The sequence below is a fragment of the Naegleria lovaniensis genome, assembly GCF_003324165.1.
Source record: "Naegleria lovaniensis strain ATCC 30569 chromosome Unknown tig008, whole genome shotgun sequence".
Lineage (NCBI taxonomy): Eukaryota > Heterolobosea > Eutetramitea > Acrasida > Naegleriidae > Naegleria > Naegleria lovaniensis.
Window position 1 is genome coordinate 419,256 of NW_025407830.1, and position 22,092 is coordinate 441,347.

At 36.6% G+C, this 22,092-nt stretch overlaps 11 protein-coding genes across 11 annotated transcripts; 6 read left to right on the forward strand and 5 right to left on the reverse strand.

Moving 5' to 3' along the window:
• Positions 1–15: 15 nt before the first annotated feature.
• C9374_014529 (uncharacterized protein) lies at positions 16–2,428 on the reverse strand (the record flags this gene model as incomplete). The annotated part of the gene is made up of 2 exons (XM_044690527.1): positions 16–1,926; positions 2,300–2,428. 2 exons carry the CDS (start codon positions 2,426–2,428, stop codon positions 16–18), a joined length of 2,040 nt encoding a protein of 679 aa, XP_044553121.1.
• A 224-nt stretch (positions 2,429–2,652) lies between these two features.
• C9374_014530 (uncharacterized protein) lies at positions 2,653–3,245 on the reverse strand (the record flags this gene model as incomplete). The annotated part of the gene is made up of 2 exons (XM_044690528.1): positions 2,653–2,981; positions 3,173–3,245. 2 exons carry the CDS (start codon positions 3,243–3,245, stop codon positions 2,653–2,655), a joined length of 402 nt encoding a protein of 133 aa, XP_044553122.1.
• Positions 3,246–3,429: 184 nt separating this feature from the next.
• C9374_014531 (uncharacterized protein) lies at positions 3,430–4,224 on the forward strand (the record flags this gene model as incomplete). The annotated part of the gene is made up of 1 exon (XM_044690529.1): positions 3,430–4,224. The coding sequence occupies one exon, from the start codon at positions 3,430–3,432 to the stop codon at positions 4,222–4,224; it is 795 nt and encodes a 264-aa protein (XP_044553123.1).
• Positions 4,225–4,305: 81 nt separating this feature from the next.
• C9374_014532 (uncharacterized protein) lies at positions 4,306–6,613 on the forward strand (the record flags this gene model as incomplete). Its single annotated transcript, XM_044690530.1, has 4 exons — positions 4,306–4,628; positions 4,736–5,335; positions 5,453–6,054; positions 6,138–6,613. 4 exons carry the CDS (start codon positions 4,306–4,308, stop codon positions 6,611–6,613), a joined length of 2,001 nt encoding a protein of 666 aa, XP_044553124.1.
• Positions 6,614–6,949: 336 nt separating this feature from the next.
• On the reverse strand, positions 6,950–8,194 carry C9374_014533 (uncharacterized protein; the record flags this gene model as incomplete). Its single annotated transcript, XM_044690531.1, has 1 exon — positions 6,950–8,194. The coding sequence occupies one exon, from the start codon at positions 8,192–8,194 to the stop codon at positions 6,950–6,952; it is 1,245 nt and encodes a 414-aa protein (XP_044553125.1).
• A 451-nt stretch (positions 8,195–8,645) lies between these two features.
• C9374_014534 (uncharacterized protein) lies at positions 8,646–11,489 on the forward strand (the record flags this gene model as incomplete). Its single annotated transcript, XM_044690532.1, has 1 exon — positions 8,646–11,489. The coding sequence occupies one exon, from the start codon at positions 8,646–8,648 to the stop codon at positions 11,487–11,489; it is 2,844 nt and encodes a 947-aa protein (XP_044553126.1).
• Positions 11,490–11,492: 3 nt separating this feature from the next.
• C9374_014535 (uncharacterized protein) lies at positions 11,493–13,988 on the reverse strand (the record flags this gene model as incomplete). The annotated part of the gene is made up of 1 exon (XM_044690533.1): positions 11,493–13,988. The coding sequence occupies one exon, from the start codon at positions 13,986–13,988 to the stop codon at positions 11,493–11,495; it is 2,496 nt and encodes an 831-aa protein (XP_044553127.1).
• Positions 13,989–14,077: 89 nt separating this feature from the next.
• C9374_014536 (uncharacterized protein) lies at positions 14,078–18,862 on the forward strand (the record flags this gene model as incomplete). Its single annotated transcript, XM_044690534.1, has 4 exons — positions 14,078–17,731; positions 17,777–18,431; positions 18,484–18,625; positions 18,685–18,862. The coding sequence occupies 4 exons, from the start codon at positions 14,078–14,080 to the stop codon at positions 18,860–18,862; spliced, it is 4,629 nt and encodes a 1,542-aa protein (XP_044553128.1).
• A 19-nt stretch (positions 18,863–18,881) lies between these two features.
• On the forward strand, positions 18,882–19,241 carry C9374_014537 (uncharacterized protein; the record flags this gene model as incomplete). The annotated part of the gene is made up of 3 exons (XM_044690535.1): positions 18,882–18,939; positions 18,986–19,078; positions 19,132–19,241. 3 exons carry the CDS (start codon positions 18,882–18,884, stop codon positions 19,239–19,241), a joined length of 261 nt encoding a protein of 86 aa, XP_044553129.1.
• A 464-nt stretch (positions 19,242–19,705) lies between these two features.
• Positions 19,706–20,458, reverse strand: C9374_014538 (uncharacterized protein; the record flags this gene model as incomplete). Its single annotated transcript, XM_044690537.1, has 1 exon — positions 19,706–20,458. One exon carries the CDS (start codon positions 20,456–20,458, stop codon positions 19,706–19,708), a length of 753 nt encoding a protein of 250 aa, XP_044553130.1.
• Positions 20,459–20,769: 311 nt separating this feature from the next.
• C9374_014539 (uncharacterized protein) lies at positions 20,770–22,044 on the forward strand (the record flags this gene model as incomplete). Its single annotated transcript, XM_044690538.1, has 1 exon — positions 20,770–22,044. One exon carries the CDS (start codon positions 20,770–20,772, stop codon positions 22,042–22,044), a length of 1,275 nt encoding a protein of 424 aa, XP_044553131.1.
• Between the last annotated feature and the right edge of the window lie 48 nt (positions 22,045–22,092).

Sequence of the window (22,092 nt, forward strand, 5' to 3'; positions counted from 1 at the left end):
TGAAGAAGAAATTTATTAGTGAATGTTCACCTTTTCAGTCATCAACACTTGGTTTCCACTGTCATCACAATTTGGATAAATAACAATCACATCAAACGATTTACCCATAGCAGCCTTCTTTCTCAACACAATCTTCTTAACAATTGGCATCAACTCTTCTGGAACTTCTTCCTTTGGAGCTTCTGTCTTCTTTGTTGAAGATTGTTCGTACAAGGTAGATAATTGTTCTTGCAATCCAGAATATTCCTCTTCCAATTCGTCAAATTCTTCAGCCAATTGCTTGTGTTCGAGTAATAACTTTTCATAGAGTAATTTGTAATCCTCAATGTCTGCATTTATCTCCTTAGGAAGATTTGGCTGTTGAATGAGAACACTTTCGGTTCTCTTTCTAGGATTGGTGGAAGTTGAAGAAGGTGTACTTGTAGAAGAAGTAACAGGTGGCTTCTTTTCAGAAGTACTAGTCGTAGCAGTAGATGAAGTAGTGGTACTTGCTGTGGATGATGACTTGGGGAATGACCCACCATTTTCTTGCAATCCTTGCATAATAATCTTTCTTCTGGAATGAGCATATTCATTATCTTTGAAGAGACCAGCATTGTACATTCTTTCAATGGCCTTTAAACGACCTCTTGTCTTTTCATCTAAATCTTCTTCTTTCAAACTATCAATATCAATATCCGTCTTGAATTCAGAGGTTGCAGATGGTTGAGGTGTTGGTGATGAAGTAGTATTTTGTTTTTCTTGTTCTTGTTGATACAATCTCTGTACAGATTTCTCAAATTCTTCCTCAGTCATAATTCCCTTATTGAGGAGAGTCTTTAAATTGTTTAATTTCTTGGTGTCTTGAATCTTGTCCAATGGAACGGATGATTTGAAGGTTGAGGTAGCAGTTGAAGTAGCAGTTGGAGTAGAAACATTGGGAGTTCTTGGAGAGCTCGTACTGCTAGTAGAAGCAGGAGAAGTAGTGGTTGAAGTTTGAGAGGATCCCTTATTCACCTTATCTAACAAGTTATTCAAAGCCTTTTGATAATCGGCATCGTTCAATAATCCACTTGAATGCATCTTGCTCAACTTTTCATATTGTTTCAATTGATCAGGAGAGAATTTTGAGGTGTCCAATGAAGAATCTCCACTTCCGTTGCTCACAGTTGCAGTAGCTGTAGCAGTTGTAGCTGTAGCAGTTGTATTGGTTGTGGAAGGAGGAGCATTTCCTTGTTGTTTAGCCTTTAACTTTTCCAAAGCCTTTTTGTATTCCTCTTCTGAGAGAGTTCCTTTTTCGTAGAGTTTTTGTAAATTAGCAATGGCCTTAGCAGTCTTATCGACATTTGGATCATTGCTTTGAGATGAAGTCGATGAGGTCTCGGAATTGGATGAATGATCACTGCGAGCACTCAATTGAGCTTGTTGTTCCTTCATCTTTTCCATAATCTTTTGTTTACCCTTTTCAAAGGCGGCTTGATCGAGAAGTCCCTTTTGAAACATCTTTTCAAGATTTTCTAATTGTTTTTCGAGAGGAACTTCTTTTTTAGTGGTCGTGGTGGTAGGTTGTTCTTGATTGAGTTTTGGAACTGTCTTCTTTTCAGTGGTAGTAGCAGTGGTTGATGGTGATTTTGGAGATTTGGCGTCCTTCTTGGATGAAGAAATCAAATCATCAATGGCAGCAGCAAATGATCCTGTTGGTTTATCCACTTGTGCTGCTTCATCGACTGCAGAATCATCTTGGAAGAATTTAATCATTCCGGAGAGGTAAGTGATGACAACTTTGGAATCTGGACGTTCAGCATCAATGTCTTCTGGATCCAAAAGACGAGGAATGCCAATTTCATCTGCTTTACCAAATGCCCATTCTAAACGCTCGAGACGAGTAAAGTCACGTAACAAATCATCCCATTCGAGACCTGAGTCTTTGAGGAGATCTGGCCTTTGCTGTTAAAAGTATAATTGTCGTATATATTTTCATAGGGTGATGATAATTATCAATGTGGAAATTGATTCAATAAAACACACAAGTCATGTGTGAAAAGATTTCCATCCATGGGTAATGGCATGTCGATGATGAAAAGAAGTGAAAATAGTCATGGTGGTTTGAGTGATGAGAAAAATTGAGATTGAGAATTTGATTTAGTGGTGATGATAGTTGATCGATTCATTACGTGCACAACAACATCACGAAGACAATTAGTATGAAAAGTGTTGTTGAAAAGTGTGTTATGGATGTTTGCAGATATGATGATGAAATATCAAGTGTTGTTGTGAATATATATTCTTTCTCAATCAAAATATGTCTTCACACACTTACACTATCCAACAAAGCACAAAATGCCAATCCGTCGGCAAATGACGTGTCAAAGTTGTCAATCTCTACTCCTTCATAGCCGTAGGAGTTTCGTTGGCACCATCTAAGAATCGCTTCTCTTCCCTTGTTCATTTTACTTTGTGAAATCTGTGTGATTTTTTTTGATAAATTCCTTCAAGTGACAGATGGCAGCCGTCAATCGTCGTCAATGTTCCGAAGTAACGATTTGATGTTGCCCTATTTGAAAATTTGGTAGTGTCCCTTAGTCCTTCACAAATCAATTGAAATCTCATACAAAAAGCACACACCACCAAATTCATTGTATTCAAGCTCACTATCCTCCTTGAGATAAATATTTATTTCTTCTGAAGTTGTTGAATTTGGGCAACTCTTTGTTGAACCCAGTTGGAAATTTCAACCATGCTCTTCTCCAGTGTTTGTTTCTTTTGCAGTAAATCCTCTATCTTTTTTTCAGCATTTTCCACCTCCTTTTTGATAAATTCTAATCGTTTTTCAACGTTAGATTTAGCTTCGGAATAATCCTGCTTAACGAGAACTGGTCCAATTAACTTAAAAACTTCAACGCCGCTAGATTCGTCAATGATGTCAAATTCCAATTTTACATTTTCGTTTTCATTCTTTTGTGCTTGAAGAGACTGTTGTTTAGCTAATTGTGTTTGAATTTCTGTTGAATTTCATTTGATCAATCATTGAAAATTTTTGCATACATCAAATAATATCAACGAATATCATCATCCAGAATTGAAAATATTATTGTTGTATCGAACATCATCATCACCATACAAAAATATTAAAGGGTCATCAAATCATAAAAGTCTATCACAGCCCGAACATTGAAAACGCCATACAACATACCAGCATTGATTTTGTTTACTTCCTCTTGTTGGGCGTTGATTTGTTGAATTGCGTTCAAAAGCTTTGGATCCATTTTTTATTGTTATTGGGTTGTGGTGTCAGCTTGGGCTTGTCGCTGTGGTAGGTGACTGCAACCCTATCTGTGCTTTTAAGAGTGAGATCTATTGTAACCATGATGGTATTTGTTGTTGAACATTGTATCTTGCTTTTATTGATGACCAAAAAAAGACTTGATCTATAAAAATACAAACAAAAAAATGATTAAAAAGCAAGCTCAACATTGGATTCATTCCAATCATCAACACTTTACGCCTTCAACTCTCCATGTGTTGCACAGCATTTGTCACAACATCATCACTCATCCACATGAATCCAAGTTTCGAAGCATAAAAATGGAAAATCCTAAATTTAAAGAAAACGTTCTGAATGTTGAAGGAGCCATGGACTTGTTGTATCTGGTTGGATTCGAACAAGATCCTATTGAACATACTATTTTTTATAGATGTAATGGCAAAGAGGATGAAGATTTAATGGTCAAAGATCTCACAGAATTGTGTCAAGCCTTAGAGGAAGCAAATCCAAGCGATCAACCCTTTTCATTGTCACCAAGGCAATTAGTTTCACCCATTTCTCATCATCATGAAACCACTCCATCCACGTCAATGAGTCATTCTCCTTTCCAATCGGTAGAATCCACTCGAGCATCTCAACCACATACTACATTTTCAAGTCATCCTCCTCTTCCATCCTCTCACATCTCTCAACCATTGACATCCACTGCACATGACGAAGAATATGAAAAGAAACAACGAGAGTTGGAAGAAAGAAGAAAACAATTGGCAGAAGAAAAGAGAATTAAAAGGGAAGAAGCTCAGAGAATTAAGAATCAGGCTAAATTGGACAGAAAAGAAAAACATGATGAGGACGAATACGAGCATGAACTGGGAGTGACAGCTCATTCACACTTGCACAACCCTCAACAAGGAAATCCTTCAGGACATAATCCATTCTATTCTGGTATGACCACATTTAAAGATATTGGAAATCAATAACCCTGATTTTTGAATAAAACAACAGACATGCTTTTCTAAACAATGGTCCATCGTGGCCAAATGAAGACACGATAAAAAAAAATGAGTTTGTCAGAGGTGATCAACAACCCGATGGTTCAAACGGGTTATCGTGTGCTTTCTCAAGTCTTCGATCAATTTCAATCTCTCGATCCTAATCTTCTCTTCAATATATTATTTTTGAATCATGCTTTCATTGTTGCTTTGATGGTAAAAAGAGCTTTTAATGGATTGATTGCAACTCAAAAAGTAAAGGAAATTCCTTTCGTTGCTGGCATGTTGCTTTGTTTTGCAATTGGCACAGGAGGTGCTATTTTGACATCTTTGCTATTAGGAAAAACTCAAATTTTCTTTACAAACGATACAATTAATTTGTATTTAATTTGGTATGTTTAATGAATCATGATGCACGAGGAAAGGGGTTATTGAACACCTCCGACAATGTATTTTTGATGATGATCTGACGAAATGATGACTTGTGGATGTGAAACAGTGCATGGATTATTACAATTTATGCTCCTTTCAATCTTGTTGACTGGCTCATTGGCAATGTTGTGGTCCAACTCTTCACTTTTGCAATTGAAGGTTTCTTTGTTGCCGGATTTTGTATTAATGGAGTTAACACTGGAGTCACTGAATACCCACAATCAACCTTTGCTCCAATCATTCTTGGAACTACAGCATGTGTTGGAGGTGCAATTTTGAGACCTTTCTTTGTAAACTTGTATATTGGAGAGAGTGTAGAGAATAGTGTTTTAAGCTCTCCAAACTTTGTTCTGAAGGCTCCAATACTCACAAGTATTTTCTTCTATGTTACCAAGCACATTTACAAGATGAGCATGATCCACATTCCACTTGGTTATCTTCCCTTCAAAGAGCTTGAAAATGTCACTCTTTCTTTCACACCAGAACATGTTCTTAAGGCCTATTTTACTTTACATTTTATCATGATTTACGCAAAATCTCATCCTGCATTCATGAAAGCACCCAAGAAGATTTCCACAACAAACACCACCAGATTGCCTAATACTCCTCCTCCAACCAAACAAGAACCACCAAAGGTTGAAAAGAAGAAGGAAACCAAAAAAAATAAGTAAATAATTTTTTCAGAGTTCCCATTCCGAACATTCCAAACTCATTAATGGGAAATTGATAATAATAACGACCATCATCATTGAATCATTGCTACTATGAAAACATTACCAAATAGAACCAAATTACAAAACAACAACGACAACAAGAAGAAAAATACAACCATGCAATTCAGTAATCAGTTTATGTTTTTAGTGGTAATGATGATCATGATTGCTTTCGGAGCAACAGCACTTCTCCGAAAAAACACATCACTTGATAACTCGATAATAGGCTCCAATTTTAATATTTCAAACCCTCTCATGAATTTAAAAAGAATAACAAAAACGATCACAGATTTTGGAAATCGAATTCCGAGCGTGTCTCCTGGTTATGTCCAGACACAAGAGTACATTAACAAGTTTGTGCAGGAACATACTAACTATTTCCAAATTGAGTATGACAATTTTACAGCGTCAACTCCAATATTTGGTAATTTAAAAATGTCAAATATTATCATTAATTTTGCTCCACCTAGCACTCCAAACAACTCAAAGCGAATTATTGTGGCATGTCACTACGAAAGCAAATACTTTAAAGATGCTACATTTGTTGGTGCCACTGATTCTGTTGTACCATTAGCAATGATTTTAAATTATATGGTTGAATTGGAATATAGTTACAACAAGACTGTGAAGTCAAAAGGATCAAATCAAGATTTATTGAATTTTAATTTTCAAGGTGGGTTTCAAACGAACACATTTCTAACAAACATTTTCAAAACTTGGTACATACCGATTGGTAAATTTTTCTTGTTCCAACAGTTGTATTATTCGATGGAGAAGAAGCTTTTCAAAATTGGAGCCCAACAGATTCTCTTTATGGTGCAAGACATTTAGCTCAACGTTGGGAGAATTCCAATCAATTACAAAATATCAAGTATCTCATGCTATTAGATCTTATTGGAACTAGCGATGTTAGATTTAAGAATTACTACATTCACACAGAAAAAGGTACAAATAATCTCTATGATAGACTTTCTGCCATTGAATACTCGAAATTCAAGGAAAACAAATACTTTGATGGATCATCTTTTTCGTACATGGATGATGATCATCGGCCATTCCTCGAGAGAGGAGTACCAATTCTGCATCTCATTAGTGAGCCATTCCCATCGGTTTGGCATACATTAAGAGATGATTACGCTCATTTGGATTGGAATGCCAATGATAGAATTTATCGAGTGATTAGTTCATTCCTTCATGAACAATTGTTGAATTCATCTCTTGCAAGGAAATAAAATCAGAATGATCATTCTTTCAAAATTATGACGTCACAGGCATGGTGGCCGAATAAGTGGCTTTGAATTTGTCAAACAATGATAACAACTCGGACAGCACACCTTACTCCATCAAAGCCATCTAAGCAGTCGGGCAAATGAAAGGTTTTCACAAGACTGGTGTATTAATGTTGTATGACTTGTGGATCCATAGTTGTTTTGGAGTGTGGCCCACATTCTTCACAACATTAAAATCGAGGGTGTTCATACCAAATGCTTCGTTGGAGGGGACAAGAACCAACAGAAAAAAATTTGATGTTTATTAAACTTTGCGCCAGTGGCACGGAGTAAGTGAGATTATTGTACAATCTTCCAGTATTGAGTATGTGCATGTCCAGCTAGTAACGATAGTGTACTCTGGATATTAAACCATTCTCTGTGGAAGAGGCTAATGGAGTCCATGGTAGTGTTGTGTTGAAGAATTCCTTTGTAATTGAGGTAAAACTTGTAGTTGTTGAGGTGATCTGATTCTGTTGACACTAAAATTGGATCTCGGTTGGTATGCTTTTTGATGTTATCAATTGCCCATTTTCGCTGAAACTGGAGAAGTGGACACTGGAGAATTAAGTGTTCATGAGATAGAGGAACATTGCATTCTGGGCATATATGTTGTTTGAAGCTCCGAACATGGCAGAAATTAAGGTTTCTCCATATGGAGTATTTGTGATGTGGTGTTGATTTTCCTTCAATATAACGAAAAGTAGTATCGCTCACTAGGTTTGTCACTTGACTATTTTCCGATATCTGTGATAGCCAATTATTTCTAATTATTCTACAAGGGTTGGGGATCCATAATGAGTCCTTAATGATGAGAAGTTGTTCTTGTGTGAATAGGTTCTTTGGATCCAAAAATTTGCCTTTGGTACTTGCGTTTTTTGCCAGTTTGTCAACGAAGTTGTTTTCCTGACATTTATCATGTCCTTTTACCCATTCAATGGTAACTTTAAGTTTTTTGTCTTGTATTGTTGCCTCATATTCTCTTTTGAGTTGAATGAATTGTCCTCGATAGTTGTTGTTTGTGAAAATCTTTTGAGCAATTTCACTGTCCGTCGTAATCGTCACTGAGCTAGATGAAGGGATCAACTTCAACGAAGTGACCACTGCACTTAATTCTGCCATGTTGTGGGTATACCTAGGATCCAATTTGTATTTATGGCATGTTGTTGCATTACTTGATTGAATAAGGATTCCTATTCCAGTTCCTTCTTTGGATCTTGATCCATCGGTCCATATTGCAATTTCTCGTTCTTTTTTGTGGGCTTTAGGAGTTTTAAATCTGTGATCTGATCTTCCGAAAATTATCTTCAGATTATTTTCGTTACAAATATCCCAAACGTTCTCCCAATAATTAAGATTTTTGGTCTTACATTTCTTGCAGTTCTGCAGACTTTGTACGACAGCTTTTTTCACCAAGCAGTTGTTTGAGTGTCCTTGGTATTGGATTGTTTTGATAGTAATTAGTTTGCTAAATAGCTCTATATTAGGGATGTTGAGACCTCCTTTTTCAATTGGAAGATAGAGTGATGCTTTGCTTGTCCTCATGTCTATTTGTAGTAATTTACGACATTGCTTCCTTATTGTTCTGTCAATACCTTGGAGCAGGGTTCTAGAAACAGGGTTACCTCTGATTATATGAGTGAATGATGATATCGTCTTTGACATAGTTATCTGATTAAGGTTTCTTGGTTCTATTAGGTGTATGGGCATTAATTGTAGAAGTTGCTGAATTTTTAAAATTCGTCGTTTGATTTCTTCTTTAAATGAGCTGTCTTCTGTTAAATAGTTTCCAAGAGTGCGCTGATTGTCTGTTCGTGGAACATTCTCCCCGTTAATTTTGATTTGGAAATCTGGGTGTTTTCGATGGGGAATTACTGTCATTAATGATTTCTTTGTATTAATTTTAAGGTGTAACTCATTGATCCATTTTGAAACATCGTCTATTCTTTCTTGGTATTTGTTGTTGACATCTCCCACGACAAACCAACAGAAAAAAATGCTTCCTCCGTCGGCCGAGATCGACAGTCACACCATCGTTAGAGTCATTGGCTCCGAGCAGATACCATTCAGGAATGCCTCCGATCAAATAACTGCCTCAACCGAGAAGGAGATTATTTTGGATGATAATTATGAAATAAGTGACGAAGACCAAGATGAAGAATTGGACAAGTTTGCCGAGGAATGGGAAATGGAGGATGAAGAAGTCTGTACCGAAAACGGAGATATTATCATTGATGAATCCTACAAAGAGGAGACACTCCGTAATATAAATCGCTCAAGAGCACCATATCAACCATCATCCGTTGTTTTAGACTTGTCGTGTGCTGATTTTCTTTACGATTCTTCAGAGGAGGACCGTAATGACACTACAGAAGAGGATGGAGATGTATCCACCCTCGCACAACATAACGACAACAATCAATCAATTCAAATCTACATTAACGATTTTTATCAAAATTTTAGTTTCAATAATCAATCAATATTAAGAAAATTTAAGAATCGAGACGTAGCCTCGATTTCTGAAGCCTTGAAGGCTCACAAAGACAGATTAGAGGATATCAAAGAAGAATTAATTGAATCAGGATATAATTCTCTCTCTGTACTCAACCCAACTTTAACAGAAATCTGCGAACATGAGCTAGCTTTACGACTTCTCGAAAATCCAATGATTTTTTCTGACAGAAACGACATTTCATTGAACACAAATAAGAGAAAAGTCTCCTTAGTTCGTGCATCGACTCCTGTTGATAATGATGATGATTTTATTGACGATAGCGAGGCAACTCAAGAGGAGCTACCAACACCAAAAAAACCAAAAAAGAGTGTTAAAAAGATTTTGGTTCTAAGCCAGGAAGAAAAAGAGGTAGCTCAGGAGATTGCCAATTACATCAGTGAAGACAATTATGAAATGGTCAAGAAATATCATAAGCAATTTCTGCTTGGCAATTTGTCGTACGGAGTGGTGTTGGAAAGCAAATTATCGTACTATTTTAGAAACAGAGAGCTGCAAAGTATTTTAGCAAAAGAAAGAAAAAAATTAAAACAGCAAGAAATTCAAGAAGAAGAAGTGCGAGAAACATTCACCCAACAAAGGAAAGAATTCTTATCACAACTTATTGGATCACACACCTACAAATTTCCTGAATACGTAATGCGTCACCAACAAAACTGTGTAGTATTTGCCGTAGAAAGGATGTTACAAGGAAAATCCGTAATTATTGCTCACCAAATGGGTTTAGGAAAAACTCTCACTGTACTTTTAACTCTGTTTAACTACAATCGTATGCAACAGAAAACACTTCGTTATTTGGTTTTAGTTCCAAAATCCAACATTGACCATTTTTCTAGCGAATACAAAACGCACTTTTATCCTGAACCATTCATGAAAATAGCCACCATCAAGGGAAAGGAGACGAAGGAAATAGATTCATACCATAATGGAGGAATGCTAGTGATGACATATGATAGATGTTTGAACATGCTAAAGGATGATGAAAACGGCTCATATATTGTCAACAACACAGATATATTGATTGTTGACGAAGCTCACATAATGAAAAATGAGGAGACAGCAAGATTTATGCAATTTTCAAAATTTAAGAAAGCCCTTAAAATTTTAGTGACTGGAACGCCGCTTCAAAATAATATTGGAGAGATGTTTAACTTGATTCGATTTATAGAGCCAGATAATCCCCATGTTAAGATGTTGAAACCTTACTTTCAAACTCACTTTGTAAAATATTTGGCCGAACACAAACCATACTCTAAAAACGGTCTTTTGAGAACTCAATTGTTTAGACATTACTTTAAAGACCTCATGCACAGAGAAGTATCCATTGAAGAATTGAAAACGATCGAAAAAAACAAGAATGACTTTATTATTGGCTATACCCTTAACGATCTAGAAAGAAAAATTTACAATGACATTTGTGATGTAAAGCGTCAGATGGGAACGTCTTCCTTCTTTGCTTCTTATTTTTATGAGAGAGTTTGTTTGGATTGTTGCACCTATTTGTTCCAAAGAGACAATTCACAACTAGTTGCAGAAATGAGTAAATCACTAGATCTCACTCAGGATGAAGACGAGGCGTTAAAGAGACTCAATGAAAGCTCAGTATTATTTGATAATATCAAGAAAAGACTAGAGAAGTATTCAGAGAGTCAAATTGAGTGTTCTCGGATTAGAATAATAAGATCGGTTGTTTCCAACATCATCTTAAGGGGAGAAAAAGTCGTAATTTTTTCGGGTTTAATTTGTTATGCTCCAACAGTGAAACAAACGTTGGAAGAAGACAAAAAGGTGCATTGTGAAATTTATTCAGGAGAGTTGACAGATAAGCAACGTTCTGAAGTGTTACAAAGATTTAGAAATAATGAAACGAACACTTTAATTATTAGCAAAAATGCAGGTGGAGTTGGAATTGACCTCACAACCGCACAACATGTAATTTTATTCAATCTTGATTTCAATTATGCAAAGGATGATCAAGCAATTTTTAGATTGGTAAGAAAAAATCAACATAAGGTTGTTACTATTTACAGACTGGTCTGTCACTCTTCGGTGGACGACAAATTGCTAGAAATTCAGAGAAACAAAAAAATTGTTTCACAAATGGCTCTTGACGAAATTCCAACAAGACCCACCGAATCAGAAAGCACCATTGACGAAGAAATTTGTAGGACGATTTTCAAAATGTCTCATTTAACTCGCTCTCTGAAAAAGCTCATCAAGAGCATCAGCGAGTTCAAGCCTACGGACAAACAAGAAGGGGTCACCCAGGATGAAATACGAACTCACAAAGAAATGTTCGAAAAAGATACCAAGTTGCAACTCAAGTAAGACTCATTTACTGTTGGCAAGCAATCTTTTCACGATCACATTGTCTGAGGAAAGTATGACATCGTAGGCTGAATGAAGGATGACATCCCCAGCCACGTTCTTTCGAGTGATATGCCCTTCTTGCGACAGTAAAGTCAAACCTTCTTTGATGTCCCTAAAGTTTTTCCTAAAATCTTCCTGTAGCACTTGTTCATATTTTCTTTGGAAAGTTTCAGCATCAATTTCTCCATAAAACTTTTCCTGTTCAGCTGCCACACAGCTCAGCACAACTAGAACCTCAATGGCAGTTTGAGTGAGCCCCTTAAGTGGGTCATGCTTTTTTCTGAATCCAACATTACAAAGTTGAAGCATTCTTTTCACAGTTAATGTTTTAGCCTCTGGCATTAAATGTCCATCTACAAATGATTTGATTTGTCTAAGGTCTTGCTTGTTCTTAAGATAATTCATCATCTTGTCAAAAATCTCTGCACTGATTTTCCCTTCATATTCACTGATAAGAATCTTCTTAATATCTTCGCTCTCATATTGATTGAAGGTCAAAGAATATGGAAGTGCACTTTTCGTTGGTGGGTCATTGGTCACAGCAATGACAATAATTTTCGATTTTCTGATCTGGTCCAAATACTTGCAATGTCGTGCAAATGAAAATTCATCTAAATACAATAAAATTGGTTTCTTTCTGTTGTTGAAGTGGTTCAATAATCGTGAAGCCAACTCTGATCTCTTGGATATTTCACCTTTCACAATGTTCTGGAAAAGTAGCAGCAGTAAATCAGATCCCTTTGCATATCCAGCAAGATTAAACTTGTATTTGTCTACTTTTACAACTGAATTGAAGATTGTAGAGACAACCATTGATTTTCCTTGCCCGTTTGTTCCGTAGACGTATAATACATTTTTCTTCATATCGTGATCAAAATATTGAGTCTCGATGAAATTTGTGATCGAGTCACACTCCATCTTTCTTGAGAAAATCTCAACACGTTGGCTGAATATTTGAGGTCGTTCTTCTTGTTGAGAAGAGTTGATCATTTCATCCTCGTCTTTCATCATGTCATTGGTAGTGGGTTGTTTGTTCTCTTTATCAGAGGAGCATGCTTCCTTAGTAGAATGTTGATGAATGTCAACTTCAATAGCTTGTGATTGAGAGTTTGTAGAGTTTTCTGGGATGGGGTTTGCTTTGGATTTCTTTGGTTGGATTTCAAACTCTGTTGAATCAGAAGAAGAATTACTTGTTTGGGAATCAGAGACTTGCGATTTTGCTCTACGATGCCCCCTCTTCATTCGACTTGTTTTCTTTTCAATGATTGGCTCAATGGATGGATCATCTACAGCAACAACATTAGAAGTGTGTGTGGTGGTACTGCTGCTGCATGGTGTGAACACAGGTTCAGGTACAATTGTTTTTCTGTGCTTTCTTTTGCTCTTTTTTACAAAAGTAACCACGCTCATTGGATGATTACTGTTCTGTTCACTTTCCATGTTATTCACAGTAGAGGTTAAATTGGTGCTCGTAACAGGCTCATGTGTCTCAAAAGAAGGTTCCAAATTGTTTAAGGTGTAATTGTCACTTGTTTCTTCTGTACTTGTAGTAGTACTTGATGACATGGTGGATTGTTGTAGCGTTTGATTGTTATCCTCAGTACTATTGTTGTTGATCCATGTTGTTGAGGAGGTTGTGTTGTCTGGCGTCATTGGAGAGCTTGGGTCCAACAACTTTTTTACCCTTTTGGTTCTTCGTCGTCGACTTTTGATTGGTGTCGTTGATAGTTCGTTTTGATTACCAGTAGTAGTAGTAGTAGTAGTGGTGGTGGTGGTAACCGATGATGTAACATGGTTCACAGGATCAGAAGAATTTTCTGGAAGAGGTGTCAAAAATGTGTCTTTGGATGGTGGTTGAATTTCAATGGTTGGATGTATGAATTCGTCATCATGATGATGCACAAGAGGTGATGATGGTCGTGTTGAGGGATTCAATGGACTTCCACACGCTTCTACAGCGACTTGTTGTATTGCACTTGATTCATCTTGACCATTCTGCGCAAATGATGATGACTGCACCTTTGCAGAAAAAAGCAACTTGGAAGGAGAATTCAAAGTCATCCTCTCACTTGGAAAATCTTCTTCCGAGATGTTAGTGCTTTCTATCAACTCTAACGTCTTTTCAGAGCTGTTTCTAGCCTTACGCACATTCTCCCAAAGTACTGGTAAATGATGTGATGAGTATGCTGATGTAAACCTTCCCCACACAACACTGTAGTATCGAATACTAATGGAAGAAATGTCTTTTGGAATTGGTCGTCGGAGATGATCATGAAGTAAGAATTCAATTAACTGTCCAAACTCCATATGCATCATGAAGGGATAGACATTAATGATGGCATCTTGGTCTTTATAAACGAGTTGGACTTGAAACGGCTCTTCGTAGGAGCAATCAGAGGAGAGGAGAGCGCTGGGGAGCTGTGGTGGATGTTGTTGTTGATGAAGTGTTTGAGACATGATGAAACTTTTTTAAAAATTTAACGGTTGCTCGAACTTTTCTTGGCGGGTTGGAAAGAAGCACTAAAAAAATTTCACTAACTGTTGCCATGTCTTCCGATCATCAGAAGGAAGAAGCCTCGTCGCAGTCATCGGAAGCCACACATTCAAATTTATTGCAAGATGGATATTTTCATAAAAGCGGAAAAGGAGCATCTGGTTCAAAATTCAAAAGAAGGTTCTTCCGATTATTCAAAAATCGGATTGAATACAGTTCTTCTCCGAAAGATAAAAAGATTAAGGGAGAGTGTAGAATATCGGACGTGCTGAGGGTAGAAGATGCTTCTCATGGCCCTCAAAATTTTAAATCATATGGTCTGTCAATCATTACTCCTAAGAGAACGTACAAAGTGTGTTTTGAAGATGCTGTTACAAGACAAACTTTTAAAGAAATTATGTCAAGACTCATCGATCAACATGACGAAGATGAAGATCATGATGAAGAGGAAGAATCAGAAGATGATAACACATTAACTAATGATTCAAGCGAAATAGGGAATGAAAACATTGGGGAGCAAGATGACATAGATCTTGATGATAACTTTGATGAAGAGTTTGAAGAGAACCCTCTCTATGGAAAGTACACAGAATCAATGCCTTCAGAAATGCTTATTAACCCAAATCTTGATCGTATTAAGAACTCAGTACCAGATCTTAACGAAAAAATAGGGTCCTACCAAAGTGATGACCATGTTTTTTCTAGTGATGAGCTCATATCTCCCAGACAAGACTATTTTTCAAGTACTCCTCCATCTCAAACAATGGATGATTCAAAGAGAGAAGATTGGAGCGACTACAGTGAGAACAGTGAAGAAATAACACGTATCCATCTTCTTAAAAAGCAACAATTAGAAGAGACATTTGAGGAAGAAGACGTGCTTATTTCAAAGGGCAGTCATATCGAGATAGAGTCAAAGATCCTGTTCCCGGAGAAAGACGAGATCGAACTCATTGAAGAAGAAGAAAGCATGAGACATCTTTCTAAAACAGATGAGTATAAACCGTTATTGCTGGCGGAGGACAATTTGAATATTGGATCAAACAAAAACTTCTGTGAAAGGATTGCTGAAAATCACGAGTCTGAAATCTATTGGAGTGGGGTAGTTAAAAAAATTGTTAAGGTTTTAAAGAACGTTAAAATAGATGACCGAAGTCTTGTTGTCACTAATGGAGGGATTTACTTGCTGAACACGAAATCAAAAGGCTTTGACTTCAAAACGAGACTGGGCTTTGAGGATATATCTTGTATATTAATCAATGCATACGAGAGCGAGGAAAACGATACCATCTCAATTCAGCTTAATAATCCAGTAATCAATAACGGTCATGACATGTTATTGGCTTTTCAAGAGAAAGCCAAAGAGAAATTTTTAAACCACCTCAAATATGCGTACGAGCGGATGACACACAAACAGCTTGTAATTCATGCTGTAGATGATGTTACTTTATATTCTAGGAGCAAAAAGGCTGATAAGAAACCAACACCCGTTCCTATTTCAAAAGAGGATATTATTACATCGTCTGACCACGATTTTGCAAAGCTTGTTTCGTCTTCTGAGTGGAGAGCAATTTTTAGGAAGTACGGTGACAAGTTTATCTCTTTCAGTGAGGAAGTGACCTCATCCACAAAGAGGATTTTTTATATAGTAACAAACATGGCTGTTATCAAAGCACAAGACACAAAGATACAACGTAGAGTTGACTTGCAAGACATTACTGAAATTTGGATTGATAATGCGACAAAAGACTGCTTTTTACTGAAGGTCCCTTCAGAATATGACTTTTTGATTAGTAATAGTCAAAAACGGGTAGATGCTCTTCAAAGTATTCAAGAAGAACTGAATAAGCTTCATGTGGAGTATAAAGTTATCCAGACAGTAAACGTGCAAGAAAAGGGCCAGCTCAAAAAGACACAAGAGTACAGATTGAAAATGAAGCGACAAAAAGATCCCAAGAGAGTAAAGGAAATACTTCATCAAGCGATGAGATCAAAAGACCTTAATCAACTTGAAAAAGCAGTAATTTCTGCAAGAGTTGCTAATCTTACGAATGACAAGCTATATTCCCTTTGCGAACAACAGGTGAAGAAAATCAAAGAAGCAAAGATTGTGAAAGAAGAGATGGAGGAGGCATTTAAGTCTCAAAATTTGAAGAAAATGCGAGACCTTCTTAAGCAAGCAGAACTATTACGACCTCATCTCTCCCAGTTAATTCATACAATGACTCCCAAGTACACTGAGCTTGTGAACACCAAACTCTTTAAGAAGAAAATGGAACAAGCAATCAATAACAAAGACTACAAATCTATGAAAGAGATATTTTCCAAAGCATTACAGGTTGGATTATATGAGGAAGTTGAAAAATACAAACGAGAATACGATGCAAATATTCAAAAAGATAATCTTAGGGAACTACTAGCATTAAGCACTGCTAACAGAGATGGCGACACCATAAGATTGATATTACTCCATGCAAAAACGCTAGGAATTGACCATGAGAAAATCTTTCATGAAGCAAAGAGCACAATTAGTCTTTGCAAAGCCGAAACAAAAATGAAAAGAAAATTATTGATGGCCATGGACGACGCCAATGAAAATGGAAACGTGGAAAATCTGAAAGCTCTTATTATTGAGGCAAAAACTCTTTTAACATCGACCTCTTCTGCGCTGCATAACACCATTGATATCTCAGTTAAGGAGATGGAAAAGATAAAGCAACGGGTTAAAATTAAGCAGTCGATAGAGGAAGCAATTATAAGAAAGGACAAAACCGCCCTGGAGGAAATTATTGAACACAACAAGCACGATGATAGATTAGATCTGACTCGAGCATACAATTGCTTGGATTTAATTCAAGTTGATAGAGAGCAGGAACAGATGGCTGCTATACACAAGCTGGAAGAAACATTAGATTCATTTATTGTTAGGTTTGAACATGAACCTACAGCTGAAAATCAACGAAAATTATTACAGGTCACATACGAGGCTGAAAGGTTTGATGAATTGTCAGAATTGGTTGCTTCGGCTAGAAACCTGATACATAAGACAAACATGGAAGCCAAAAGAAGAGAAAGAAAAATACTTTCTCTCAAACATCGATTATCACAAGGTATAAAAGAACGAGACATTGAATCGTTAGAAATTGTCGTGGAAGAGGGTCCTTCATTTCCTGAATTGTCAGATGAGGTTCAAATTGCAAAGAAGATGCTGACCGAATTATATCTTCACTTACATGCTAAAGAAAACTTGATGGCTTCACCATTGTCAAAGAACGCAAGTGAAACACAATCAACAAAAGATCTCGAAGCATTTCTAAAAAGCGCTCAGCAGTCCTTGGGAACTGTAGAAAAAACAGTTGAACTGAAACTTGACTTTGAGGAACTTCTGGAACGAGGGGACATTGTTGCCTTGGCCAAATTTCTTTACAAGAATCAAAACGTTCTTTCGAAAGAGGAAATTGAAAAAGCTTCATTGGTGATGGAGGAACTTTCAAGGCCTCCTGAGCAAAAAGATGAAATAGTTAAGTCTCGACCAATATCCTCGAATTACCTCATTTCAACTCTCCATAGCAATATTATGAATTTATTACGTTCGTGTGACTCAGATGTACTTGACCCAACGACCGGGCGATATATCGTAAATTTATTTCCATTTGGCGAAGTTATAGTGAAGAATATTACATCAATTCTCTATCAGGACACTCGAGTAAGTTTACATCAGGAATGTTAATTCTAAATTACCTTTAAAAAGCGAGTTTATTGGATAAAAGAAAGAACTCCCTATGACGTTTTCAAAAATCTCCAGTCAAGCGCTGTTCAAGAAATGCTTAGAGAATTCGAAGCACTTGATTCTGTGCAACAATTGCCTCAAGAAAATTTTGGTAAAAGTGCCTCGCTTTTACTTATACAGTTCTTCTTAGATGCTGATTTCTTGGTTTATGCTTTAAATCAGCTTTTGCATGATGAAATGTATCTCACCGAGTGTTATGAGAAATCATCTCCACTCATTCAAGGACAATACCGCGACGAATTAGTGGGGGTATTCTCACTGCTTAATCAATTTGACTTTAGATTTGGATTAAGGAAGAAACGTTTGGAAAAACCAGTGTCTGCTTTTTCGACTCACTCTTCATCTACACTGGATACCATGACATTGCATCCCATTCTTCAACTTAAAGAGGCTGTTAAATCCATTGTTCAATTTTTCTTTATTAAGAAGAATGTGGAGCAACTGGATTTGCAAGAAATAGGTAACGAATCAAGACAGGTTGAGCTAGACGGATTAATAAGGAAAAAGCTTTTTTATGCTTTAATGGATGTGTTTTTAAAAGGGTTTAAGAGTTTTTCAATATTTAAAACTTATCACATTTGGAATGTCATTGAAGAAGCAGCTCGTCTCAAGCAATGTAAGTGATATTACTGTGTTAACAAAAGTTTGAATCTAACAACATTTAATAGCATCTGCTGTGGATATTGGAGGAATAGGCATTCCTTTGGCTGTAGACAAAGTGAACAAAATTGTTGAGGAAAGACTGGTGCATAAACAGCTTTCCAATGTAGAAGACTTAAAATTTAGAGCGTTTTTGTGCTATTCTTTAAAGTAAGTAATTCCGTTTCTTCTGGATTTTTGTTTGCGAGCTGGGTTTTGTCTTGCAACAGTGACCATCAACTATCCTATTTCATTCAATCCATTTTTAGAGAACAAGACTTGATAGCAAATTATTATGAACCTGACTCAATGGTTAGGAATCAAGGCATCAAAGAAAAAGTAGTTGCTCTTTTGTCCAAGCTTGACTCGTTGCCTTTTCAGCTTTCCTTGACAGCAGAACTGTTGTAAATGTCAACAACAATAAAAAATGTCTGGATACAACGTTGAAAAAGAGATTGAACATTTAGTGCACGAGATGAAGAGAAGTATGTATGATGACATCAATTCTCTAAATAATATTATTATCAAAAGTTGGAGGAACTAGTGGAACCTGCACCTTTGGACAGCTTTTCCATGATGACAAAATTCAAAATTTATTGGAGTCTCTTGTCGGAACAATGAAAGGTACGTCATCATTTAATGAATAATTATTTTGTAAATTGTCACTTCAACAACAGCTGCAAAAAAGAGAAAGGTCATTGATTTCCAAGGAGAGTTGTTATTGCAAGGTGTTCATGATAAAGTAGAAGTCAAGTTGTTACAACCTGATTTCAAGGCATCTCAATAAAACTCCAACAGCTCTACATCAAAAACTATCGTCTTATGTGGTGGAATGAGACCAGGAAACCCATTCTCTCCATATGCTACATCAGGTGGCATTCTCACTTTTGCCCGTTCTCCGAGACTCATTTGGCCCACTCCTTCATCCCATCCTTTGATCACCTCACCAACACCTAATCGGAATTTAAATGGCTTTCCTCGTTTTCTGCTACTATCAAACTCCTCTCCGTCATCCGTGGAGTTATCGGCTGCAATCTGCCATGTGTAAACGTTGTTGTTGACACTTTGAAGAAAGTACATACATATCCCGTGTAATGGACGCAAACGGTTTGGCCAGGCTTTGGAACATTCTTTCCATCGCCTTTGACAATGATTTCCAAAGATACACCCATGTTCGTCGTTTACAATTTTTTTTAAAAACTAATATTTGTAATTTTGTTTGGAGGGAATTTTAATGACCAAGTTGCTCATTTACTTCTTCTTGCTGGCTTGACTAGCAACGCTGTTAATCTTTTGTTGAATCAACTCTTGATCACCCAAGTAGTAATGCTTAATTGGCTTTAAGTTTTCATCCAATTCATAGACCAATGGAACTCCAGTTGGAATGTTCAATTCAACAATTTCTTCTTCAGAAATGTTATCCAAATACTTCACCAAAGCACGTAATGAGTTACCATGAGCAGCAATAAGTACTTTCTTTCCTTCCTTTACGCTTGGTGCAATAACATCATTCCAGTATGGGAGAACTCTGTCAACAGTCAATTTAAGTGATTCAGTTTTTGGTAATTCATCGGAAGTCAATTCTTGATATTTTCTTTCATGTCCAGGATATCTTTCATCACTAACTTCAAGAGCTGGTGGAGGAATATCATAAGATCTTCTCCAAATCTTGACTTGCTCTTCTCCGTGTTTCTCAGCAGTTTGAGTCTTGTTCAATCCTTGAAGAGCGCCGTAGTGTCTTTCATTCAATCTCCAGTGTTTGACAACAGGAAGATACATTGCATCCATAGTTTCTAATACAATCCACAGTGTTTTGATGGCTCTTTTCAAAAAGCTTGTGTAACACAAATCAAATTCATAGCCTTCTTTGAGAAGAATTTCACCGGCTTCTTTGGCTTCCTTGAGTCCGGTTTCGCTCAACCCACAATCATACCAACCAGTAAATTTGTTTTCCTTGTTCCACTCTGATTCTCCGTGTCTGATTAATACCAATTTGTAGACCATGATGATGAGTTTTTGTGATTGTCAAGAGTACGTATGGGTGATGATGGACGAAGATCAATACAACAGCTTGATCAAGAATGAGTTAATTTTTTTGATAGTTTTTTTTATGGATGAATCGTCTTTAAAAGGATTTCTGGTAAGGAAAGCCATCCTTTTTTACAAGAAGACTGTTACCCAGAGTGAAAGGAAGCTGCACACCAGCTGTAGTACTGTTGTTAGAAGATTCATTGAGAAAGTATTGAACCTTCTCATCAATTAAATAAACACATGACCATTATCTCTTGCCCTCCACACATACATCACAAGAAAAAATGAAAAGCCAAAGCTCAACCAGTGCTACGGGCCAGTCCTCTTCAGTATCATCGTCATGGCTCTTTGATGGTGTGAGACTCCGATCCCTTCTTGTTCATGCTTCTTTGATGGCCATTCTCTTTGAGTTGATTTTCAATTTTCTGATAATTAAATACGTGAAATACACGGAAATTGATTGGATTGCTTATATGCAAGAAGTGAAAGGATTTTTGAATGGAGATTGGGACTACTCTCATTTGCATGGACAAACCGGTCCTTTGGTGTATCCTGCTCTTTTTGTTTACATTTATTCTATATTGAATATTATTACTTTGGATGGATCCAGAGAGATTGGCCAAATTATTTTTGCAATAATTTATGTTGCTCTATTTGCTGTAGTAATTTTGATTTACATTAGATATACATCATTTGACAAGAACAGCTTGACATTTTATTGGATCATTATCATGCTCATGATCAGCAAAAGAATACATTCAATATTTGTGTTGAGAATGTTTAATGATTGCATTGCAATGTTTTTCTTATATTTGGCAGTACTTGCATTCTGTAAAGATAATTTTAATTTTGGGCTTTTGTTTTACAGCTGTGCGTTGGGTGTGAAAATGAATATTTTACTATTTTTCCCTGCTGTCGGAATTTTAACAGTTCAAAGATTTGGATTTACATTTAAAGCAATTGCAAAATTAGTGCTCTTTGTTATTGGTCTACAAGTAGTATTTGCATTGCCTTTCATATACGAAAATGCCTACGAGTATTTCCACTATGCTTTTGACTTTGGAAGAGAATTTACATATATTTGGACGGTGAACTTTAAATTTCTATCTGAGGATGTTTTTAGATCAAAATTGCTCTCAAGGTCTCTTTTGGCTGGCCATGCTTTGGTTTTACTGATATTTATCTTTTCTAAGTGGTGTGTTGGACAGCGATTTAAAAATGTGTTTTACTTATTATTCAAGTACAAGAATGTTGAAAATAAGCCTCTCGATACCAATCACATTATTTATATGATGTTCACTTCGAATTTTATTGGAATTGTTTTTGCTCGCTCGCTGCATTACCAATTCTACGTTTGGTATTTCCACACTATTCCCTATTTACTCATGTACATTCCTTATTTCAAGCACAACCTTGCACGGCTAGTGTTGTTTTTGTGTATTGAGGTTGTTTGGAATGTTTACCCAAGCACTCCAATCACAAGCATTGCCTTGCATGTTTGTCATGCCATAATTTTGGTTGGGTTGCTTGTCACTCCTCCACCCCAAAAACTCGAATAAAAATTCATGGACGTTCATCAACAATTTATTCACGCATTTCAATAAACA